At 41.9% G+C, this 26160-nt stretch overlaps 1 protein-coding gene across 2 annotated transcripts in view; it reads left to right on the forward strand.

Annotated features, from left to right (window-relative positions):
* Window positions 1-26160, forward strand: part of P3H2 (prolyl 3-hydroxylase 2) — a 272890-nt gene that overhangs the window by 203237 nt on the left and 43493 nt on the right. The window contains exons 6-9 of one of the 2 annotated variants that reach the window (XM_077487547.1): window positions 1100-1189; window positions 9006-9046; window positions 10085-10123; window positions 12403-12491. In XM_077487547.1, coding sequence (XP_077343673.1) covers window positions 1100-1189; window positions 9006-9046; window positions 10085-10123; window positions 12403-12491 — 259 coding nt within the window. The remainder of the gene's footprint in view (window positions 1-1099; window positions 1190-9005; window positions 9047-10084; window positions 10124-12402; window positions 12492-26160) is intronic. The other variant, XM_077487548.1, reaches the window with a different exon arrangement.

Raw genomic sequence — 26160 nt, forward strand, 5'->3', positions numbered from 1 at the left:
TGGAAGTCCCCCATGGTTAATCTAGCGTTGGTCAAAAATAAAATATCTTGGATCCTGATTAATGAAAAATTGACGAGTATTCTAAGGGACAAACAAGCCAGATTTGAGAAAATATGGAGTCCCTGAACTGAATACCTTGGCTCCTTAGTTCCGGGGATGGGGGCACCCACTCCTGCCCCCCCCCCCCCATTTTGCTCTTTTTTTTCTTCGCTTTTCTGTCCTTTATTAAGGCCGTCATAGATGGTCCAAATTTCTTTCCTGCAGTGGTTGCAGGAAAGAAATTTGCATGGTTCCCCCATTAACACTGTCAGTGCTGACAGGGGAATCCCTCCTGTTGAGAAATTGTCTGCTCCCGGTGGGGGGGGGGGGGGGGGGGGGTCTGGGCAGCTGAGGGAAGTCAGTGATTATACAGTGATTATTGCTAGCAGCTATAACAACCACTAGCGATCATTGCAAATGAATCCGGCGGCAGGTTGGTAGTACCCAAGTTGATTGATCAACTTGATACCTTCAACCTGCCCACACATAGTTCCAATCACGGCCAGTTCAGCAGGAACCAGCTAAGATTTGAAACGTGTATGGCAGGCCTAACTTTCCTCTTCTTTTCTCAAAAATTGCTTTGTTTTTTCAAAATCTTTTTTTCCTTGAAAAAAACATTTTTAACCTAAATTGGGATGTAAAGCATAACACTTTGCAGTAAAGGAAATACTAGTTGATTAATACTACAGTTCCCTATTTTTCAGTATAGTTGGAATAATACCTGCCTTGTTCTTTAATAGCCTGTAGATTTGGCTTATCAAGTTTGATGTACTTGGGTATTTCTGAATAATGATTTGGATAAAGGGTGTGCCCACCCTTTTATATTTGCAATTGCAAATGTCTTTGAATAAAAATGATTGAACTAAAAAAAAAACAGGTCCTCTACATAGTATTCTTGAATGGACTGTGCATGTGTGTATGTGATTCTGTTCAATTGACTGGTTTGAATATGTTGTTTTTTTTGTGTTGACTTCAGTGGAAAGTAATTTAAAGGTAGGCATTAATATAATTGGTTATATAAATAAGTTTCCATGTAATAGACATGTGGTGTTTTTTCCAGGAGGCTGAAGAATTTATAAGACGTCACAGACTGGAATCAGAAATCATACACATTGCAGCTCAAGGACTTGGGTTTTCATATAATGAGCCAGTAAGTACTGAGAGTATAATGAGCCAGTAAGTACTGAGAGATCAAAGAGTCTGTGTTTACGAATATAGCACTTCAGTTATTATTTTTCTTTTTTTTATTATTATCATTATTACTACCAGTCTATCATTATTATTACCAGTTGTAAAAAAAATAAAAAATAAAAAAATAAAAGACTAAGAAAAAGAAATAGGACAGGTATGAATGATACTTTCCAGGCAAAATGCAGTTTACCAATTATTATGAACATGCAAGCAGTTAGCAAGCAATTACCCCATCCAAGGAAAACCATGCAATTTGTGAATGCCAATCATCGGGATTCATGAATTGTATATTTCTGCCTTAATTGGCTTTTTTAGGCTTTTCTCTCATGTGATATATTTCGTTTGGCTGTGTATTTAACACAAAATCCTGTTCCCTACAACAGAAATAGACAGAAATTGTCCATAGGTGACGTGTTTTGGTGGCAACTGTCGAAGGACTCACTTACACTAGCATTACCCTTTGATGAGGGATCCACAGTGAATTGCAAAAGGCATTTGACAAATGGTGAAGAGATGTTATGTCGCCACCTCGCTGCCTGTCTTAATCTCCAAAAACCTGCACCACCATGCTGCAACTATGTGTATTGCATTTGACTGTGGGGTAGTTGAAGTGTGGCTCCATTCAGTTGGGGACAACCTTTGTCACGCTGTGGGATGTAACAAGTGTACACCCACATTTGCTGCCTTTGCAACTTGAGAGAGCACAGTTAAGGAGTTTTAAAAACAGTGGGACTGGTTCCTGATGATGTGACCACCGTAATAGCCCATAACAGTGATCACGTGATCGGGTAGACCTTCTTGCCCCCCCCCCAGGGTTACTAGCCCAGTTAAAGAGTTAGTGGGGCTGGGTGTGAAGGGGCCTAAATCCAACAACTCTTTTGTGTGAATTATTTTATAGTGTTCATTGAAAAGCCAACATTTACTTAATTGTCAGTATGGTGATTGATTGAAAACTCTCTTGAAGCGTCCTCTTACATTTTTCTTTCCCTGCCACTATACTGTCCATGATGTCAAGGCACTTGTAAATTGAGCCTATCATGCCTCATTTAAAAACAACATTGTTCAATGCATATGAGTAGTCAGATCCATCAAACAATAAACTCATATAAAGCGTTCTGAAATTCCTTCATCCTTGAAGAACGTAGGTGAGGAAGGAATCCCTAGACAACAATACATGATTTAGCTCAATAGTTAAAATAGAAAGTGTTTAGCAGAGCAGAACCTATGGTGATAAAACAGGCTTCCCCCACCTTTCAGAGCACTTTACAGCAAACAGAGTAGGACAGATATTAATGCAGCATGAAAACCAGGACTTTCAGAAACAAATTCACAGTTATTGTTTCTACTTGGGTGCGATTTGTCTATCTGCAACGTATTAATTCTAAAAGATTACGTGACAACTTTTTTGCTTGTGTAAGCGAATAGGGGTGGCTACAGATACCCTTGTGTGATAATACACTGATTACAGAAGGAGTTAACAAATTCATTGTGGTGTTCCAGCTGGGATTTTAAGGGATAGATGAATGCTTTAAAACACAAAATGTAAAGTTCTTTGATTGTAAAGGGTAACCATAGCAAAACTGTTTTTATATATATATATATATATATATATATATATATATATATATATATATATATATATATATATATATATATATATATATATATCTCAATATATATATAATTTGTGCTCATAAGTTTACATACCCTGGCAGATGATTTATGATTTCTTGACCATTTTTCAGAGAATATGAATAACACAAAAACTTTTCTTTTACTCATGGTTAGTGTTTGGCTGAAGCCATTTATTATCAATCAACTGTGTTTACTCTTTTGAAATCATAATAACAGAAACTACCCAAGCGACCCTGATCAAATGTTTACATACCCCAGTTCTTATACTGTGTATTGCCCCCTTTAAAGTGGTTGTAAACCCTTACAAACCACTTTGACCTACAGGTAAGCCTAGATTAAGGCTTACCTGTAGGTCCAAGAAATATCTCCCAAACCTATACGGTTTAGGAGATATTTGCCCGAAGACGGGCACCGCCAGTGGCGCGCAGGCACACTGAGCGTGGCAACCTTGATAACGAAGATGCCGCGCAATGCCGCGCGTCTTGGCTCCTGTGCGAATGCGCGGGAGTGACGTCATCGTGGCTTCGCCGAATGACAGCGGCGGAGCTGCGAGACCCACCGAGAAGATGGATGCGGCGGACTACAGGGGACAGCAGTCTTTGCTGGCTCCTGTGTCAGGTGAGTGACACATAATGGGCTACTATGCGATGCATAGTAATCCATTATGCTTTGCCTTTGCAGGGAATGAAAGAGGAAGTAAACTCATCAGGGTTTACTTTCTCTTTAACACCAATGACAGCGTGAAGTCTTTTGTGGTATTTGTGGATGAGGCTCTTCTCAGATGGTAAAGCTGCCCATTCCTCTTGGCAAAAAGCCTCCAGTTCCTGTAAATTCTTGGGCTGTCTTGCATGAACTGCATGTTTGAGATCTCCCCAGAGGGGCTCAATGATATTGAGGTCAGGAGACTGAGACAGCTACTCCAGAACCTTCATTTTATTCTGCTGTAGCCAGTGACAGGTCAATTTGGCCTTGTGTTTTACATCATTGTCATGCTGGAATGTCCAAGTACGTCCCATGCGCAGCTTCCTAGCTAATGAATGCAAATATTCCTCCAGTATTTCTTGATAACATACTGCATTCATCTTGCAATCAATTTTGACCAATTTGTTATGTGCCTTTGTAGCTCACACATCCCAAAAACATCGGTGATTCACCTCCGTGTTTCATAGTAGGAATGGTGTAATCCTGTTTTATACAGTTCAACTACCTTTTCCGCAGATCCTTTGACAATTCTTTTGCTTTCCCCATGACTCAGATTCCAGAAACATCAGTGCACTAGATGAAAGATGCAAGGGTCTCTCAGGAGTCCAAAAACTCATTGCTTCTAATTAGTGTGTGTGTGTATTAAAGGTCAAACAGATCACAGGTGAGGATGGTTACCTTTTAAAATCCATTCAAACCCCTTTGTGTCAACTTGTGTGCATGTTATCAGGCCAAAATCAGCAGGGTATGTAAACTTTTGATCAGGGTCATTTGGGTAGTTTCTGTTGTGATTATGACTTAAACACAGTTGATTGATAAGAAATGGCTTCAGCCAAATACTAACCATGAGTGAAAGAAAAGTTTTTGTGTTATCAATCATGGAGTATGGAGATAGGGCAAGCCACACCAAAAGGGGGGAGGGGGGAGGGGGTAAGAGGGATATGAATGTATAAATGCATGTACAATTTTACAGTATTTGAGGACATGAATGAATATAAATGGTGAAATGTATCATGGATATGCAAAAAAAAACTAATAAAGAGATATTAAAAAAAAAGAACATCAATGGAGGATGGTTTCACACAGAAGTTGATATCACAGAAGAATATATATATATATATATATATATATATATATATATATATATATATATATATATATATATATATATATATATATATATATATATATAATTTTTTTATGTATAAATTATTGAAGCCACAGAAATGAGGCTATATGAATTTACCTAAACCCATCTCATTCCCTACCCAATGATAATATAATTTTTTTATAGTGTATAAATGATTGAAGCCGCAAAAATGAGGCTACATGAATTTAGCTACACCCATCTCATATTCTACCCTATCCAATCCAGGTCAGCCATTTTTGAGGTAGCAGTGCACAGTTACAGAGATCAGGAGATGCCTTCCTTGTATTAACTTAGATCTTCATCCATTACTGCATGTGTGAGAGACAGCATAAGAGAAAATAAAAAGGAAGTGTTAGATACAGGTAGGGTCCTTGATGACAGCTCTCAAAGCACAGCAAAAGACAAAAAAGTAATTTACCTATGTATTTATTCTTATAACAAAAGAAAGGCCTCTAATAAACTTAAGATTGTATACAAAAGGGGGTACCTTCATCCTAATGACAATGAATACATTTGAAGCTAACAATTCCCCTAATAGTCTCCAGGGAAAAGAAGAAAAAAAGTGCTATCTCGGTACCCTGAACACAGTACACATAAGATATAAAATTCTAAATTTTTATTTGTACCAAAAAGTAATAAAAACGAAAAACAAATCCATGTTACAGGAAGAACAACAGTTTGAATAGTACACATGAAAACATTAAAATATGTCTATACATATGTTACACTTTACGTTACATTTACTAACCTCCAAGATGGAGATAGGAGATATAATGAGAAAAAATACAAACATTTAGAAAAAATATAACTTTTTTTCCTTTACATAGTAATAAATAGCCCTGTGGCTATTAGGCCTCATGCACACGAGACGCAGTTAAACGCGCGTTCAGATGCAGTTGGACAGTTTTTTCAACTGCTCCTGAACTCATTCAATGTTATCCTATGTGTACATGCACACAGTCTCGTTTTTTTCCGTTTTTATGCAGTTGCGTTTAATCTCGTTTTTCCAGAAGCAAAAAAATGCGTTCAGAAGCAAAAATTTCCACGTTTCAGACGCAAAACGCGGCAAAACGGGGTAAAACGTGGCAAAACGCCGCTACCGCGTTTAGCCGCGTTTGCGTTTATATGCGTTTTTAAAGGTGACCTTTTTTTTTACATTAAAAATCTCAAAAATGATTGCAAATGATGAAAAACCATTAGAAAAATATTTTAAACAATTGCAATTGCAAGTGGACAATCCACAACTTGTGGCAAGTGACATGGCAGGTGGCAAGTGACGTGGCAAGTGGACAATCCACAACTTGTGGCAAGTGACGTGGCAGGTGAAGTGGCAAGTGACGTGGAAAGTGGACAATCCACAACTTGTGGCAGGTGACGTGGCAAGTGACCTGGCAGGTGACGCGGCAAGTGACCTGGCAGGTGACGCGGCAAGTGACCTGGCAGGTGACGTGGCAAGTGGAAAATCAACAACTTGTGGCAGGTGACTGGCATGTGACGTGGCAAGTGGACAATCCATAACTTGTGGCAGGTGACGTGGCAAGTGGACAATCCACTTGTGGCAGGGGACGTGGCAAGTGACATGGCAAGTGGACAATCCACTTGTGGCAGGGGATGTGGCAAGTGACGTGGCGAGTGGACAATCCACAACTTGTGTCAGGTGACGTGGCAAGTGGACAATCCACAACTTGTGGCAGGTGATGTGGCAAGTGATGTGGCAAGTGGACAATCCACTTGTGGCAGGGGACGTGGCAAGGGACGTGGCAAGTGGACAATCCACAACTTGTGGCAGGTGACGTGGCAGGTGACGTGGAAAGTGATGTGGCAAGTGGACAATCCACAACTTGTGGCAGGTGATGTGGCTGGTGACGTGGCAAGTGGACAATCCACATCTTGTGGCAGGTGACGTGGCAGGTGACGTGGAAAGTGGTGTGGCAAGTGGACAATCCACAACTTGTGGCAGGTGATGTGGCTGGTGACGTGGCAAGTGGACAATCCACAACTTGTGGCAGGTGTCATGGCAGGTGACGTGGAAAGTGGACAATCCACATCTTGTGGCAAGTGACGTGGCAGGTGATGTGGCAAGTGACGTGGCAAGTGGACAATCCACAACTTGTGGCAGGTGACGTGGCAGGTGATGTGGCAAGTGATGTGGCAGGTGATGTGACAAGTGGACAATCCACATCTTGTGGCAAGTGACGTGGCAGCTGACGTGGCAAGTGACGTGGCAAGTGGACAATCCAAAACTTGTGGCAGGTGACGTGGCAAGTGACGTGGCAGGTGACGTGGCAAGTGACGTGGCAAGTGGACAATCCACATCTCGTGGCAAGTGACATGGCAGGTGATGTGGCAAGTGACGTGGCAAGTGGACAATCCACAACTTGTGGCAGGTGACGTGGCAGGTGATGTGGCAAGTGATGTGGCAGGTGATGTGACAAGTGGACAATCCACATCTTGTGGCAAGTGACGTGGCAGCTGACGTGGCAAGTGACGTGGCAAGTGGACAATCCAAAACTTGTGGCAGGTGACGTGGCAAGTGACGTGGCAAGTGGACAATCCACAACTTATGGCAGGTGACGTGGCAGGTGATGTGGCAAGTGATGTGGCAAGTGGACAATCCAAAACTTGTGGCAGGTGACGTGGCAAGTGACGTGGCAGGTGACGTGGCAAGTGGACAATCCACATCTCGTGGCAAGTGACGTGGCAGGTGATGTGGCAAGTGACGTGGCAAGTGGACAATCCACAACTTGTGGCAGGTGACGTGGCAGGTGATGTGGCAAGTGATGTGGCAGGTGATGTGACAAGTGGACAATCCACATCTTGTGGCAAGTGACGTGGCAGCTGACGTGGCAAGTGACGTGGCAAATGGACAATCCAAAACTTGTGGCAGGTGGCGTGGCAAGTGACGTGGCAGGTGACGTGGCAAGTGACGTGGCAAGTGGACAATCCACATATCGTGGCAAGTGACGTGGCAGGTGATGTGGCAAGTGACGTGGCAAGTGGACAATCCACAACTTATGGCAGGTGACGTGGCAGGTGATGTGGCAAGTGATGTGGCAAGTGGACAATCCAAAACTTGTGGCAGGTGACGTGGCAAGTGACGTGGCAGGTGACATGGCAAGTGACGTGGCAAGTGGACAATCCACATCTCGTGGCAAGTGACGTGGCAGGTGATGTGGCAAGTGACGTGGCAAGTGGACAATCCACATCTTGTGGGCAAGTGACGTGGCAGCTGACGTGGCAAGTGACTTGGCAAGTGGACAATCCAAAACTTGTGGCAGGTGACGTGGCAAGTGACGTGGCAGGTGACGTGGCAAGTGACGTGGCAAGTGGACAATCCATATCTCGTGGCAAGTGACGTGGCAGGTGATGTGGCAAGTGACGTGGCAAGTGGACAATCCACAACTTGTGGCAGGTGACGTGGCAGGTGATGTGGCAAGTGGACAATCCCCAACTTGTGGCAAGTGACGTGGCAAGTGACGTGGCAAGTGGACAATCCAAAACTTGTGGCAGGTGACGTGGCAAGTGACGTGGCAGGTGATGTGGCAAGTGACGTGGCAAGTGGACAATCCACAACTTGTGGCAGGTGACGTGGCAGTTGGACAATCCACAACTTGTGGCAGATGACATGGCAAGTGACGTGGCAGGTGATGTGGCAAGTCACTTGGCAAGTGGACAATCCACAACTTGTGGCAGGTGCCGTGGCAAGTGACACGCTAAATACAAGTACACTGCAGCTCTCACAGCTGCTGCTACTCACTCTGGTCTCACAAAATTGCTGAAATAGTTAATTTTTGAGCTGGGGAGGGTCTATGATGTTAGCTTAACTAAACGCTTCTAGACGCAAACGCGGTAAAACGCGGTAAAACACCGCTAAATCGCGGTAAAAATCGCGGCAAAATGCGCGTTTCTAAACGCCGGTTTCAACATGTGTCCAGCAGCGTTTGCATCTGCGTCTCGTGTGCATGAAGTCTTAACTAACACCAAAAGAAAGTTCCATCTTTCTCAAAAAATGATATAAAATTAATTTGGGTACAGGGTTGCATGATTAAGTAATTGTCAGACTATCACAGCACTGAAAAATGAAAAATAGCCTGAGAAGAAAGAGGTGTAACATGCCGGGCCTGAATGGGTTAACATACACATGTGATTATAGGCTCTAATATTTTACTTTAAAATGTTTGCAGTTTTGAAACCAGTTTACTCATCATGTGAAATATAAAAAAAAGATGAAGTAACAAACTATTCTATGATTAAAACATTTATTGAATTATGAATTATCTCTTTACAGGACTTTTGGGTTACCAGTGGAGATAGGCAAGATGAAAACAGGTATGTCTAGTACAACCTATCACACTTGTAGACAGTAATGTGCACTTGGTCATTAAAGTGGAGCTCCAGTCTAAATAAAATTGAGGACTAACTCATCCATTCCTACTCCTCTAATTCCCTGTGGTCCTCTTTGAATAATAGTGAATTGGGGAAAGAGAGAGTGGCAAAAAGTACTTGACTATTATGACCAGGGATTTAGCATTCCTAGGTATTCATGAAGTTCTACAGAAGTACTATGCCTACCTGCTTTTCATTTTTGATGTCAGTTTAGATATCTAGATATGCCAACGGGTCTTCTTTTAAAAAGTAACTCTACATATAAATACAAAGCGAAGACCATGTTAAAGGGGAAAGGTGAGAAGTATATTCAATCTTTGTTCTTTGCAAGTCCTACTGCAAAACATTTACAAGGCTGGTAGTTGGATTATAGTCCCCAAGAACTAGAGACCTATCCATAGCCATGTATGGTGCTAATACAGATTCTCGTAATTGGATCACATCAAGATTTGAAAACAGTGGAGTGGGGGTACAAGAACCAAGATGGGGTGTGGCTTACACTGACCCCCATGATCTCTTTGTATATTAAAATGTACAGCTGGCCTACAAGCATAAATTCATGTTTTCCTGATGTGACCCTTTAGTGTTTGATCAGGGAACATTTGCAAGTCTACAGGTCTTCCCTGATTCTACCTGGCCAAGCCTGCTCTGGGAAATAATAAATTGACTGAGAAGGCTTGTTCAATCCAATTGTGTTTGTTTTTGGTAGAGACAATTGGCGTCTGCATGGTTTACCATGGGCACTTGCATATTTGTTCAGTGGATGTTGATCAGAACATTTGTTTAATAGCTGTGTACATGCACAGCTGGCTTCTAAAGTTTGTAGGCACCCTAACCTTAGTTGTTCTCTCTAGATTGCATATAGGTAATGATAATTAGTAAGGGCACCAATCGGCCAGCAGATTCATTAGAACTATAATAACGTGTTGTCAATTAATTTTGCTGTTATTCATTTCCAATATTTATATACAATTACTGCAGAAACACATCCTTGCCTCAAGCCAGAAAGCACTACTACAGGTAGTTTTCATATCATTTTCTCCAAACCGTTTTATCATATAGCATATAGATGCATACACGCAAGGGTACTATGTATTTAAAATAATTATGTTTTTATTTGTATAAGGTTAATTAAAGAGGAAGTAAACCCTGATGAGTTTGCTTCCTCTTTCATTCCCTGCAAAGGCAAAGCATAATGAACTACTATGCATCGCATAGTAGCCCATTATGTGTCACTCACCTGACACAGGAGCCAGCGAAGACTGCTGTCCCCTGTAGTCTGCCGCATCCATCTTCTCGGTGGGTCTCGCAGCTCCGCCGCTGTCATTCGGCGAAGCCGCGATGACGTCACTCCTGCGCATGCGCACGGGAGCCGACACGCGCGGCAGCTCCGTCTCTGAGAATGCCGCGCTCAGTGCGCCTGCGCGCCGCTGTCTACGGCGCATGCGCCGTAGACAGCGGTGCCCATTTTCAGGCAAATATCTCCTAAACCATATAGGTTTAGGAGATATTGCTTGGACCTACAGGTAAGCCTTAATCTAGGCTTACCTGTAGGTCAAAGTGGTTTGTATGGGTTTACAACCACTTTAAGTCATTTTACATACTTATGAGAATTAGAGCTTTTGATTAGGAATGTCCACACAACAAAAGCAGTTAATAGTGTAAATCTGTTACTCCTAGCACTCAACACTACATTTTTTTTTTTTTAATACATTTTTATTGAGTTTCACAATAATACAAAATCAGGTATAACAGAAATCATCAGTATGAGGTTGGAACAGACGTTAAAATGTAATCTAGATATTAGACATTTTAACTATATTCTATACTTCTACAAACATCTCAGTTATTAACGTTTAGCTGTTAGGTCTGACCCTCTACCTAGGTCGCCCCAATGGGGTCTAGCTGCAGCCAGAAGAGGGGTACCTTCCAGGCTAACATTTGAATTTTGAATGTCCTGGTACCTTCAATGTTGCTTATCTTGGGGTATTGTATAACCCATCGACCTGTATCATTGATTTCTTAGTTTGTTTGAGGCATATAAGGGAAATGAACTTGGAGATAACGAAGGAAGGATGGAAGGAAATGAATGAAGAAAAAAATGGAAATAAGAATTAAAAGGAACTATGATCCTATAGATGATGTCAGCCTTATTTGTAGGACAATTTTGGATGGCGCAAAGATTGTGGAAAGGGTTATTTTATCCTACTATATTTGTTCAGAGATTATCGACCTGTGGGAGTATTATAACCTTTATACCATTCTATCCATGGTTCCCAATGTTTAAGAATTTTTTTGTATTTCCCTGCTATGTTGGCTAACATGCCTTCATACGTGTGGTGAATTGTAAGCATGCAGATGATCTCTGCGACTTCAGGAAGAGCAGGAGATTTCCATAGTCTAAGAATGACTAGCTTGGCAGCTAGAAATAGATGGTTAGTAAATTTTCTGAAGAGTAGTGGTATTTTTCTATTCCCAAATTAAGTATGGCTAGTGAGGGTGTACATTGTGTCGAGAGTCCTGTGACTTGATGGAAAATTGCAAATACACTGGGCCAGAATTTGGCTAGTTTCCCACATGTCCATAATATGTGGAATAAGGTTCCTGTTTGTGAACAGTTCCTCCAGCATAAGGAGGATGTAAATGGATCAAACTTAGCTATTCTGTAAGGAGTAAGATACCATCTCTGTCAAACGTTGTGTGCCAGTTCCCAAAGATTGGTACATTTAGTCGCTGAGTGTATGTGTTGTAATGCTTTGTGCCACTGGTCTTCTGTGTAGGTTATGTCTAAGTCCCTTTCCCATGCAAGTAAAGGTTTGTTTTTTCGAGAGTAGATTTATTATCTAGAAAATTATAGAAGAGCGATATACTGCCTCTATTGTTTTCTTTAGTAGTGAGATAAACATGTATTTTCCAATACATATTGTAGTGTAGCTTTTTTTATTGTTGAGATATGATGCTATCCTGAGATAGTTGAATTGTTCATGTGGGGAGAGGTTAAATTATGATTGTAGTTGTGTGAAGGTTTTCAGTTTAATGTTGTTGTAAAGGTCTGAAATCCATTTTATTCCCCCAGATGTCCACCTGGATAAGCATAAGTCGGGTAACAGTAGAGTTATGACAGCAATAGGTAAAGCAAGGTGGATATTGGGATGTAGAAGAGATTCAAATTGTGAACATTTTTTTCCAGTAATCCAAAGTTACTAGGATTGTGCTTTTTGTTTGAGAAAAGGGGATGCTAAAATGTAGTTGTATAGATTTGTATCTGGTATTTGAACACTACTTTTGATATCTAACAGGGTTCCATCTGTGAATGAGTTGATTGATGTCAAGGGGCTTCTATCAGGAAAAAAGGCAGTCCTGAAGATTGATAGAGAGCTCAGGGAAGGTATGTACAAAATTTCTTTATATAGTGAGAGTGGCTCTCTACTTATATAGAACTAATACACTACTTGAATCAGTGGTGAAAGATCTTCAGGTATAGAGAATAAGTCAAATTAAATGCAACTAACAATTACCAGCTGTATTATATATAAGAATTTTTATTGGTTGAGTTTATTGCAAAATCTACTGTCCTAGCCAGTCAACAAGATTGGTTCAGACTAAAATTCATGTTCCTTATTGCTGTACATAAATGCAAAACTCCATGCAAACAAATAAATACACCAGTAAAATGAATATACGTGAACTGTTTTATCTTCTAAAGTTTTGTATTTTGTGTTTCAGTCTTGTAATTCACACATCCCTACCATATCATAGCAAGTGACAGCTAGCTAAGCAAGTTACTTGTTTGTGCTTCGGAGTCACCTATCTGCTCATTGTCCATTGTCCGTTGACACAAGAAGTGGAATGGAAATAGTGGAGTTATTGTATTGGTTATGCAGTGTGCCACAGGAGTGTAAATAACAGGATTATATAATTGCTATGGTTGTCTCTTCCTCTTCTGCAGCCTCCTGGTTCCTTTAAGTGACCAGAGGAGGAAAAACGCAGCACTGAAGGAGGAGAAGCTGGTGTGCATCATCAGAAGGCCTAGCTGTCTGAACCCAGACATCATATCTTGAAAATGTTCAGATATGGGAAAGAGGGACACCCTTTAGTACAAAGTGTATAGACAAAGGATATACCCCCTGCAACTGCAACACCCCCAGTTATGTGGCCCATGAAGAATTAATAAGCAAAAAATATTTGGCTAAACTCAAAAGGGATTTTTTTTATCATGGTTTCCTTTATACTGGCCTTATAAAGCAATTTTATAACAAAAACATCTGTATGAAAGGTTCAGTGTAGCGTAGTGTAATGTAACACTTATGGTAGCAAAGTAGAAGTCCAGGCTAAACCTATATAGGCTTAAAAATGCTTCCTCCCCCCTCCCATCACCTATGCTGACTAATCTCTGTAAGAAAGATGCATATACTTACGCAGGAGCTGCTGGTTGTATTGGGTCCTGTGCTCTTACCTGGACTCTGATAAAGGCATCAGCCCCACCGATACCAGGTTGCCCTACTTTAGCATATTCTATATGAGAGTAGGGTTGAGAGAACCTGAACTGTAAAGTTCGGGTTCGTACCGGACTTTTGGGTTTTTGGGTCCCGGACCCGAACTCGAACAATTTACTGTATGTTCGAGTTCAGTGTCCGGTAATATAATGGCGCTGTTTAAACAGCTGCAGGGCAGCCAATCAACATTTGTTTAACTTGTGTGACCTTAGAAGCCATCACAGCCATACCTACTAATGGCATGGCTGTGATTGGCCAGTGCAGCATGTGACCCAGCCTCTATATAAGCTAGAGGTGCATAGCACAACACGTCACTCTGCTTTAGATAATGTAGGGAAAGGTTGCTGCTGCTGTTTTCTCTTTCAATAATTTTTATTGAATTTAACTCTTTGGTAAATACATCATATATAATCAAAAAATAAATATAAAGCAAAAACATAACATAAAAGACAGAGAATTCAAATAAGGCAGGATGCATCAATCAGAAAAAGACAAGTTATACAAGGTATCTTATACAGATATATTTGGGACTATTATATGTCATAAAAAAATTGGAGTGTAAAGATCCACTTAATTTAAAATTTATATTAATGATGTATAAAAAAGGGGACACAAAAAAAAAAAAAAAAAAATATATATATATATATATATGTATATATATATATATATATATATATATATATATATATATATATATATATATATACATACATATATATAGAGAAAAGGGAAATAGGAAAAAAAAAAGGATTTGATTAAGGTTTAATTGGGAGGTGTAGAAGATTTAAGTCATAAACATAGCGGCAACTTCTAAGGAGACCCCCAAGGTCACCACTCCACCCCAATGGGCTCACACTGTGGAGTGGGATAGCTCGGGGGACTCCCGCCGAAGAACCCCCCATCTACATCCCTTTAAACCCCCGGACAGCACCCAGAAATTGTGCTCCCCGGAGGGAAGCGGACTGCCAAACTTCAAAATTCCCAATTCAATTCCAAATGAACTCTTTAGAACTAGTAAACTCCAGTTAGAACTACAAAGGTTAACTGAGGAAGAATGTAGTAGAATAAGGCAACATCAAATCCATAACTAAATATGAAAAATCCTGCGTAAAGAAAAGCAAAAAATAAAAAGGGAGAAGTAGAAAATGAATTCAGGAGAAAAGAGGGAGGGTAAGGAAGGGAGAGATGTACAGGATTCAGGGTCCTGGCTCCATCCATGTAGAATTTAAGACAGAAGGTGTCCTGGAAACAATTGTACTTTGATGTGTTGGGCCCATGGATCCCATGTCAATTCAAATTGTTGAATGGTATTCCGTAATTTAGCTACTATTTGTTCTTGAACCATAATCCAGGAGATTTTGTGCCTGGTAGCCACAAGGGAAACCCTAGAAGTTTTCCAAGCTTTTGCTAAAGTGATCTTGGCTCCCAAGCACATAAAAAAGATTAGTTGTTGAGTATGTTTAGGGGTATTGTGTAGCCTGCGGTTCAGAAGGATATATGAAGGATCTTGTGGGATTGGGGCTTTCGAGACCTTCCTCACTAGATGTATAAAGTTATTCCAAAAATTTCGTATGCGGGGACATGTCCACCATATATGTAACATTGTACCTAAAAGACCACATCCTCTGAAACAAAGCGGTGAAATCTCTGAATAGATCTTTGAAAGTCTCACAGGAACATAATACCATTTCGTTAGAATTTTGACATTAGCTTCGATTAAGGAAATATTCAAAATACCTTTGGAAGAACGTCTAAAAATTCGAAACCACATTTCCGTATCTAGTTGGATGTCCAAGTCTTCCTCCCAAGAACGAGCATATGTCGGTTTGTCACCCGTATCTACCAGGGACGAGTAGATGAGGGAAATACCTCCTTTGCGGTGACCTTGTTTTAAGCACCATTGCTCGTAAATCGTAGCATTGTAACTATTTGATTTGTCAAGTTCAAGAGAATGTATAAAACGTTTAATCTGTGAAAGTCTCAATTGTTCTGAATCGGTCATCTCTAGTTTGGAGTAGCAGTGTCCCATTGAAATGGGTCCATTTGGTGTAATGAAATGTCCAATTCTGAAAAGGCCCTTGTTCAACCACCATTGAAAATCTTGGGTATTCAGGCCAGGAGGGAAATCAGGGTTATGGAATAAATGTACGAGAGGTTTCAGTGGGGAAATCAGGTGTTCGTTTTTGTATAGTCTGTCACATAGTGCTAGGGATTGAGAAAGTGTGGGGGACAATATGGCAGGTCTTTGTTTTGTTGGTCTCCATAATAGATGATCTAATGTGTAGTCAGGTACTGCCTGGTTCTCAATAGAAACCCAGTCTGGGCTATTAGTTTTAGTATATATTGCTGAAAATTGTGCTAGTTGTGCTGCTTAATAATATAAAAAGAGGTTAGGAAGTCCTAAACCGCCTTGGGTTGTCCGGCGGAACAGGATGTCACGCGTCAGTCTATGTCCCTGTTTTCCCCAGACAAATCCAACCACTTTTGATTAGAATTTGTTGAGGGTCAACTTTTTAATAGGTATGGGAAGGGCTCTAAATAAGTACAAAATTCGAGGAAATAAGTTCATCTTGACTGCATTGAGCCTGCCCAGCCAAGACAATCCTTCTTTAGACCATTTAGTTAAATCTGCTTCTAAAGATCTGAAGGCGGGTGGGTAATTAGCATTGTATAAATTACTGACACATTTAGTGAGAGAAATACCCAAATAGGGAATCCTATCTGTAGCCCAGGAGAAGGGAAAGAAGGGCGCAAGACGGGAGATGGTTAATGAGGGAACTGAAATATTAAGAGCAACTGACTTGGAAGTGTTAACTTGGAGACCTGAGATAGTTCCAAAGTCCCGGAGGAGATGAAGTAAGTCGGGGGTGGAGATTAGGGGTGAGGTCAGAAATATAAGCATATCATCGGCAAAGAGAGCACATTTATGCTCTTCTAAACCACAGCGAACACCTTTAATATTTGTATCTGCTCTAATGGCGATGGCTAGAGTTTCTATAGCTATAATAAAGATTAACGGTGACAAGGGACACCCCTGTCTAGTACCTCTACAGATATCTAATGGTTGAGAAAGGTGGCCTAATAGACGTACTTGAGCAGAGGGGGTTGAATATAGGGATTTTAGAATGTTCATAAAATTTGCCCCGAAACCCCATTTGGTGAGAATTTCAAAAAGATATGGCCATGAAACAGAATCAAATGCCTTCTGCAAGTCCAAAGACAGCAGAAGGCCTTCTTGTGCCGGGCCCCCGTCCCATTGCGAATTCAATAGTGATATTAAGTCAATTGCCCTTCTCACCTGATCCGTTCCCTGTCTCCCCGGGATGAAGCCCACCTGATCCTTATGAATATAGTTAGATATAAAACTGGACATTCTGTTGGCTAATATCTTAGTCATAATTTTAAGATCATTATTGATCAGCGAGATGGGTCTGTAATTTCCCACTTCACTAGTATCTTTACCAGGTTTCGGTATAACAGAGATAAATGCGGTATTAGAATCATTCGGGAGGGGGGCTCCATCCCGGAGAGAATTAAAGAACCGGGCCATGTAGGGAGCTAATTTTGATCCAAAAGTTTTGTAATATCTGACGGAGAAACCGTCGGGGCCCGGTGCTGATTCAGATTTAAGGGTTTTAATGACGTCAAGTATTTCGCCAGGGGTAAAGGATTCATCCATTAGTTCTTTATGAGATTGATGTATGTAAGGTAGATCGAGGTGATCGAGGAACTGATTCCTAGCTTTGGAATGTGTATGAGTTGTCTTAGTGTAGAGGTTTTTATAATCCATGAAATGATTTCAAAATTTCTACCGGATTTTGTGTGAGGGTACCCGAACATTGTCTAATTTTGGGGAAGACCGAGGTACGAGTTCGAGGACACAATTTACTCGCGAGTTTGGCACCTATTTTATCCTTTTGGTAATAGAAGCGAGCTCCTGTCCATCGCAGATGTTTTTCTGCTGAGGTAGTGAGTAAAAGATTAAGTGCGATGCGTGCCCTATCAAGTTCAGCCAGACTCTCTGGGGTAGCATGTCGTTTGTGACTTTTGCTAAGTGTTTGGAATTCCTCTTTGAGTCGTATAAGCTCTGCAGAGTGTTCCTTTTTGAGACGGGCTGAGAGTTGAATTATTTTACCCCGCATAACCGCCTTGTGTGCCGCCCACAGGGAGCCTGGCGAAATTGAGTCTGTATTGTTATCTGTAAAGTAGTCCGAAAGGGCTGAGTTTAATAACGCACAGTGAGCTTGATTGTTTAGTAGAGACTCATTAAGCCGCCATTGGAATGGTCGTTTATCTCCTCCTCCCCCACGAATAATTAAAGAAACAATGGAATGGTCAGAGAGAGAGGAATCATAAATTTTGGAGGATTCGACCAAAGAGATGAAATGTGGAGGAATAAAAATATGGTCTATTCTGGTTAATGTATTATGAGGGATAGAAAAGTGAGTATAGTCTTTGGATCGGGGATTCATTTCTCTCCATATGTCTATTAGGCCTGCTGATTGTATGGAATGTGCAACCCTAAGACTGCTTTTAGGAGGTCTTTTGGGCATTGGCTTTGTAGGATTAGATCTGTCTGAGGAAAGGTCAAATGGAATGTTCAAATCTCCCGCCAGTATAATAAATCCCTTCAGATGGGATTTCAGCATCAAGAGAGTCTTTTCAAAAAAATGGTCCTGGCGGGAGTTTGGAGCATAGTAGGATACAAACGTGTAAGTCACTGTATTAATTGTCCCAGAGACCAGGATGTATCGGCCTTCTGGGTCTCTAATCGTTTTGGAATGATGAAAATGAACTTTGTTGGCAAAGCAAATCGCAACCCCTCTTGTTTTATTGGGAGCATTAGCTAAATAAAATTGAGAAAAGTTTTTGTGTAGGAAAATGGGGTTATAAGAAATGGGGAAGTGCGTCTCCTGCATCAAGATAACATCAGCTTTGAGGGCATGAAATTGTTGCATAATTTTACGCCTTTTCACTGGGGAATTAAGGCCTTGAACATTATTGGACATTATACGGAGATTAGATTGTACCGGTGAAGTAGAGATCAAGGGAAGAGCATGGAAGAGTTTATGCTATGTGCGAAAGGAGTACCTGTCTTTGTGGTGATCCCTGGCAGATAGGAGATGACACCCATTCTTCTGAAGAAATGCTTGTGGAAAAAAAACGAGGAGAATCCAACCAGGCCCTGATCCTGTACAAGGGAGATAGGAAGGAGGATGTGGGTAGAATGGGAAGGGTAAGAAAGAGAGGATGAAAAGGGGGGAAGAAGAAGGTAAAGAGAGAATAGAGCTAGAAAAAGATGAAAAAAATAAAAGAACATCAGAATATGCATTATATAAAATAGCAATTCAGGACAGAAAAAATTAGTAATGTATACAATAAATAAAATAGGAAGGGAAAAATCCCAAAGCGGCCCTAAAGGGACGCTGCAGTCAAACCCCGGTAGGAGATTTAGTTCTCCCATCGAAGTAAAGAGGGGGGTGCATTGTACCCACCCTGGACAACCCCGCCGCAGAGGTTGATTATCTCAAAGGTACTGAAATCAGAAAAAAAAAAAAATCTGAGCCCCTACTAAAATAAGCATAGGGGATATATAAATAATGAGCAGCTGCCCTCCTCTTCCTCTACAAAGTGGGTGACCATGAATTAATGGCAGAAAGAGCCATTATAAGAGAAAAAAAAAAAAAAACATCAAATATATAGCCAAAAGGTCAATTGGAGAGAGAAATAAATAATACAATTATAGAGGAAGAGGAGGGTAATACAGGCACCACAGTAAACTTATATGTCAAAAAGAAAAGATATTTTTAAATTTTCCACATTGGAAGCAAAAACTAAAAAAAATAAAAAATAAAAATAATTTCTTCTTGAGGAAAAAAAAAAAAAAAAACCTGGAGATTTTCCAAGGAAAAACGGGACCTATTATCAACCCGGCCCGGGGTAAAGGTTCGGCCCTGAGGACAAACCGTAAGGAAGTCAATTTTTCAAACAAAAAATTTGACAGTTCAGGTGTATATTCAGGTTGGTGGAGATTCCCTCGACCTCTTGGGCATCTGTTTCTGCCATATTTGCGTCAAGGGGCTTGTCGGTGAGGGGCTTTTGGATGAAGAGGTTCCTTTCGGTGTAGGAGTCTGTGGAAGTTCCTGATTAATCAATCCCAACTGAAGCAGAAGTCGTTCTCCATCGTTCTTTTCATTGTGATATGAAAAATTCAGGCGTATAGGAAAGGCCCACCTATAAGGGATTTCTTTGCTCATCAGAACTTGAAGTAGTGGTTTAAGAGCTCGTCGTTTTTGGACTGTGTATGGTGATAGATCGGAAAAAATTTGTATGGAATGATCCTGAAATGACAGAGAATCTGAGGTTCTGGAAACTTTCATTATCTCTTCTTTCACTAAATAGTAGTGAGGTTTCACTATAATGTCTCTAGGAAGACCATCTGTGCGAAGAGGTTGCAGAGCCCTGTGAGCCCTGTCTAATTCTAGACGATCCTGTGAAATTGTGGGAATTAAACTTTTGATGAGGTCTTGGATAGCGAGATGAATGTCCTTGATAGATTCAGGAATGCCTCTAACACGGAAATTATATCTCCTCGACCTATTTTCGAGGTCGTCAATTTTAGCTGTGGCTGTTTCCAAATGATCCTGGAGTTCTTGAATCCTGGCTGTGTTTTGGTTAATGCGTATGCATGACTGATCTGATTGTTGCTCTATTGCATCAATTCTGGTTCCTAATTGTTGCAAATCAGCATGGATGGAAGCTGTGATCTGTGTGGCAGTCTGAGATAAACCTCTGGACAACATTTGGGAGAATGCGTTCATCATGGAGGCAAAGTCTGTGGGAGGTGAGGGCGCATCTCTAGGAACTATGTCCCATGGGGCAAAGCTGATAGGTAACATATGCTGTATGGATGGGTTACTTTCCCCCCCAATATGTCTCAGAAGGGGGTCCGTGGATGCTGGGGATGGGGTCCCGGGTTGAATTTCACTCACTGTGCCGTTTGAAGTTGAAGAGAGGTGCTTAACTGTGTAATCTTGGTCCGCTATGGATTCCACATTGCAGGCTGTGTGTTGTGAGGTAACGGCGGCCACCTTGGATCGGCCTGACCTCTCTAACGCTGTGGAAAGCGCGGGTTTGGGGTTCCGTCGGGACTTAGAACCGGGCATTCGTGTGGAGCCTGCGTTTTCCCCAATCCGATGTGACCGTTTACCGGTAAAAACGAGGGCTCAGAAAGTCGTGGCGGCGAACGTTAGTCCAGGGTGGCGCGGAGCTCCCGGTCTATGCGGCCATCTTGGACGCTTCCGCGCATGCGCCCCTGCTGCTGCTGTTTTGATGGAGAGAATTAGATAGGAGTCCTGCTTCAGCAATCTAATTACTCAGCGATCTACCTTGATTTTGTTGTGATTTTGTTGTGTACAAAAGTACCCCTACCATTTCACAAAGAAAGTGTAAAAAATTGTTAAACACACACCGTTGGGAAAAGTCCTTTATTAAAAATAAAAAAAAAGATTCCAAAGGTGGTAATACACTCTTGCTATCCAGCGATGTATGATCATCTCATCTTACCATTTCAAACAGGGGGGTGGGATCTGGGCTTCCAGATTCTGATGAGCCCCCCGCCCGCAGACCCCCACAACCACCAGCCAGGGTTGTGGGGCTGAGGCCCTTATCCCCATCAACATGGGGACATGGTGCTTTGAGGGGTCACGGACCCCAAAAGCATCCTCCCAATGCTGAGGGCATGTGGCCTGGTACGGTTCGGGGGGGATGCTCTCTCGTCCCTCCCTCTTTTCCTGCGGCCTGCCAAGTTGCGTGCTCGGATAAAGGGTCTGGTGTGGATTTTTGGGGGGAACTCCAAGCCATTTTTTTTTATTTGGCGTGGAGTTCCCCTTAAAATACATACCAGACCTGGTATGGCATACATGCATACTATACACACCCCCCAGGTATGAAATTTAAAGGAATATTACACTTTTATTGCTTGACTTTAACCACTTCAGCCCCGGACCAATAAACACCTTAAGGACCAGAGGTCTTTTTCCAATTTCGCACTGCGCTGCTTTAACTGGTAATTGCGCGGTCATGCAATATTGCACCCAAACGAAATTTGCGTCCTTTTCTTCCCACAAATAGAGCTTTCTTTTGATGGTATTTGATTGCCTCTGCGATTTTTTATTTTTTTTTGCGATATAAATGGAAAAAGAGCGAAAATTTTGAAAAAAAAAGATATTTTCTTCTTTTTGTTATAAGAAAAATCGAATAAACTAAATTTTAGTCATACATTGAGGGCAAAATTTATTCAGCCACATGTCTTTAGTAAAAAAAATGTCAATAAGCGTATATTTTTTGGTTTGCGCAAAAGTTATAGCGTCTACAAACTAGAGTACATTTTCTGGAATTTACACAGCTTTTAATTTATGACTGCCGATCTCATTTCTTGAGGTGCTAAAATGGCAGGGCAGTACAAATCCCCCCCAAATGACCCCATTTTGGAAAGTAGACACCCCAAGGAAATTGCTAATGGGTATGTTGAGCCCATTGAATATTTATTTTTTTTGTCCTAAGGGATTGAATAATGACAAAAAAAAAAAAAAAAAAATTTTTTTACAAAAAGTTGTCACTAAATGATATATTGCTCACACATGCCATAGTTATATGTGGAATTGCACCCCAAAATATATTCCGCTACTTCTCCCGAGTATGGGGATACCACATGTGTGGGACTTTTTGGGAGTCTAGTCGCGCACGGCACCCCGAAAACCAATCACCACCTTCAGGATTTCTAAGGGTGCAAATTTTTGATTTAACTCCTCACTACCTATCACAGTTTCGAAGGCCATAAAATGCCAAAATAGCACAAAACCCCCCAAAATGACCCCATTTTGGAAAGTAGACACCCCAAGCTATTTACTGAGAGGCATGTTGAGTCCATGGAATATTTTATATTTTGCCACAAGTTGCGGGAATATTACAAACTTTTTTTTTTTTGCACAAAGTTGTCACTAAATGATATATTGCTCACACATGCTATGGGCATATGTGAAATGACACCCCAAAATACATTCTGCTGCTTCTCCTGAGTACGGGGATACCACATGTGTGGGACTTTTTGGGAGTCTAGTCGCGCACGGCACCCCGAAAACCAATCACCACCTTCAGGATTTCTAAGGGTGCAAATTTTTGATTTAACTCCTCACTACCTATCACAGTTTCGAAGGCCATAAAATGCCAAAATAGCACAAAACCCCCCTAAATGACCCCATTTTGGAAAGTAGACACCCCAAGCTATTTACTGAGAGGCATGTTGAGTCCATGGAATATTTTATATTTTGCCAAAAGTTGCGGGAAGATTACAAACTTTTTTTTTTTTTGCACAAAGTTGTCACTAAATGATATATTGCTCACACATGCTATGGGCATATGTGAAATGACACCCCAAAATACATTCTGCTGCTTCTCCTGAGTACGGGGATACCACATGTGTGGGACTTTTTGGGAGTCTAGTCGCGCACGGCACCCCGAAAACCAATCACCACCTTCAGGATTTCTAAGGGTGCAAATTTTTGATTTAACTCCTCACTACCTATCACAGTTTCGAAGGCCATAAAATGCCAAAATAGCACAAAACCCCCCTAAATGACCCCATTTTGGAAAGTAGACACCCCAAGCTATTTACTGAGAGGCATGTTGAGTCCATGGAATATTTTATATTTTGCCAAAAGTTGCGGGAAGATTACAAACTTTTTTTTTTTTTGCACAAAGTTGTCACTAAATGATATATTGCTCACACATGCTATGGGCAGAAGTCAAATTACACCCCAAAATAAATTCTGCTGCTTCTCCCGAGTACGGGGATACCACATGTGGGGGACTTTTTGGGAGCCTAGCCACGTACGGGACCCCGAAAACCAAGCACTGCCTTCCGGATTTAAATATAAAATGCTACCAAAAAACCTGTTAGGCCGCGTACACACGCGGGGACTGTTCGCTCAACTTTGTCCGTCAAACAGTTTCAGCAAACAGTCCGCTCAAAATTAGCATGGACGGACTTGCCCACACACGACGAACAGTTTGCTGAAACCGTGCGCGATGACGTGAACGGCACGTACGACGGGACGGAAAATACAACGTCCTATACACTGCATTACAACTTTCAGCGTGTAAATCCTTTCTGAGCATGCGCGGAACTTAGTTTGACGAACAAGCCTACACACGAGGGGACTGTTCGCTGAAACCAAGTTTCAGCGGACAGTTTTTCGGAAATTCCGAAAAACCTTGTTCAGCAAACTGTTCGCTGAAACTGTCCGCTGAAAGCCCACACACGGGCGGACTGTCCGCCGAAACACTGTTCAGCGGACAAAGTTGGGCGAACAGTCCCCGCGTGTGTACGCGGCCTTAGCGATGGCAGGGATCAGGCCTGACTCTGCGATCGCTGCAGTTATGTGTTTAGTGTTTTGTAAGTGACAGTGATCGATCGATACTGCACTTGGGTGGGCTGGGCAGAGGGGCAAAACGCAGGTGCTAGCAGGTATCTGGGCTGATCCCGCTAACAATGCGTTTTTTTGGAACCCTAAACTGCTGGGGACGCTAGTATAGATCTGATCAGATCAGATATTGATCTGTTCAGATTCTATAGCACTACGGGAGGTGTATGCTTTGCGTGTGGGTGTTAGCGGTACTGGCACTAACCTAGCGCTGCCTGGGGCGACGCAGACCCTGACCCTAAAACCTAATTGATATCACCCGCCGGGTGATCAGGGGGTTAAACCTTTATTGGGTAATAAATGGTGGCTGCCCTGATGCTATAAAAAACAAACTAACCAGAGTCACCCGTAACACTTATACGGTGATCAGTGGTGAAAGGGTTAACTAGGGGCAATCAGGGGGTTCAAATTTTTATTAGGTAGTATATGGGGGTCCCTGGCGCTATATAAAAACCTGACGGGGAACCTAAATAACTAACTGGCTAACCAGCGTCACCAGTGACACTTATACTGTGATCGCTGGTGAAAGGGGGTGAAAGGGTTAACTAGCAGCAATCAGGGGGTTAAAACCATTATTGGGTAGTATATCGGGGTACCTAGCGCTATAAAAACCTGGCGGTGAACCTAAAAAAATAACTAGCTACCTAGCGACACTAGCGACACTGATGCAGCGATCAGAAAAATGATCGCTTAGTGACACTGGCAAAAGGGGGTGAAAGGGTTAACTAGCGGCAATCAGGGGGTTAAAACCATTATTGGGTAGTATATCGGGGTACCTAGCGCTATAAAAACCTGGCGGTGAACCTAAAAAAATAACTAGCTACCTAGCGACACTAGCGACACTGATGCAGCGATCAGAAAAATGATTGCTTAGTGACACTGGCAAAAGGGGGTGAAAGGGTTAACTAGCGGCAATAAGGGGGTTAAAAACATTATTGGGTAGTATATCGGGGTACCTAGCGATATAAAAACCTGGCGGTGAACCTAAAAAAATAACTGGCCACCTAGCGACACATGCAGCGATCAGAAAAATGATCGCTTAGTGACACTGGCAAAAGGGGGTGAAAGGGTTAACTCTAGGGGCAATCAGGGGGTTAAATCTTTATTGGGGGGTGATAGGGGGCTACCCTGGACCTAACACTAACTGTCCTGACAGTTTTTACTGTCACAACTGACACTGAATGCATTGATCAGTAAAGAAATGATCAATGCAATCAGTGACACTGTGACTGGGGGGGGGGGGGGGGGGGCGGGGGGCGATCGGGGGGGGGGGGGGGGTTTGTGTGCCTGTGTGTACCTACATATCAGTGTAGTGTTGGTGCACACTTACTATTAGTCTTCTCCTCGTAGTCCGGTCAAAAAGACCGCCCCGAGGAGAATGACATCACTTCCTCCTTCCTGTGTAAACAATACACAGTGGGAGGAAGCTTCTCATTGGCCAGGAGCGATCCAGAGGGGGTGGCCGAAAACCAACGGCCATCCCCTCATCACGGAGCGCTCCTGGAGCGAACTGGACCGTCGTATCCAACGGGAGGGGGTCCGATCGGACCCCCCACCCGCTGGAAGGCAATCACGTACATCTACGTGATTGTGCCTGCCTGTGCCATTGTGCTGACGTACATTGGCAATACGGCGGTCCTGAAGTGGTTAAGCATTATTAAAATCACTGCTCCTGAAAAAACTGCAGTTTTTAAAACTTTTTTTGCATTGATACATGTCCCCTGGGGCAGGACAATAACTTGCATATTAGCCTTTAAAATTAGCACTTTTGATTTTGAACGTTCAAGTCCCATAGACTTTAATAGGGTTCTAAAGTTCACATGAAGTTTAGGTCTGTTCCCAGGTTCTGGTGGGAACCGAAATGGATAGGGTTCTAAAGTTCACATGAAGTTTAGGTCTGTTCCCAGGTTCTGGTGGGAACCGAAATGGGGGGTGTTCGGCTCATCCTTACTATTAACATTTTGCTGCCATTTTCAGCCCTCTAGCCCTTTCCATTACTTTTTTAGAGCCATTTTAGTCCTCAAAAGTTCTGGTCCCCATTGACTTCAATGGGGTTCGGGTTCGGGGTCAAGTTGAA

Source organism: Lithobates pipiens, unplaced genomic scaffold, assembly GCF_037356315.1.
Source record: "Lithobates pipiens isolate NorthernLeopardFrog02 unplaced genomic scaffold, aLitPip1_a1.2 Scaffold_18, whole genome shotgun sequence".
Taxonomy (NCBI): Eukaryota; Metazoa; Chordata; class Amphibia; order Anura; family Ranidae; genus Lithobates; species Lithobates pipiens.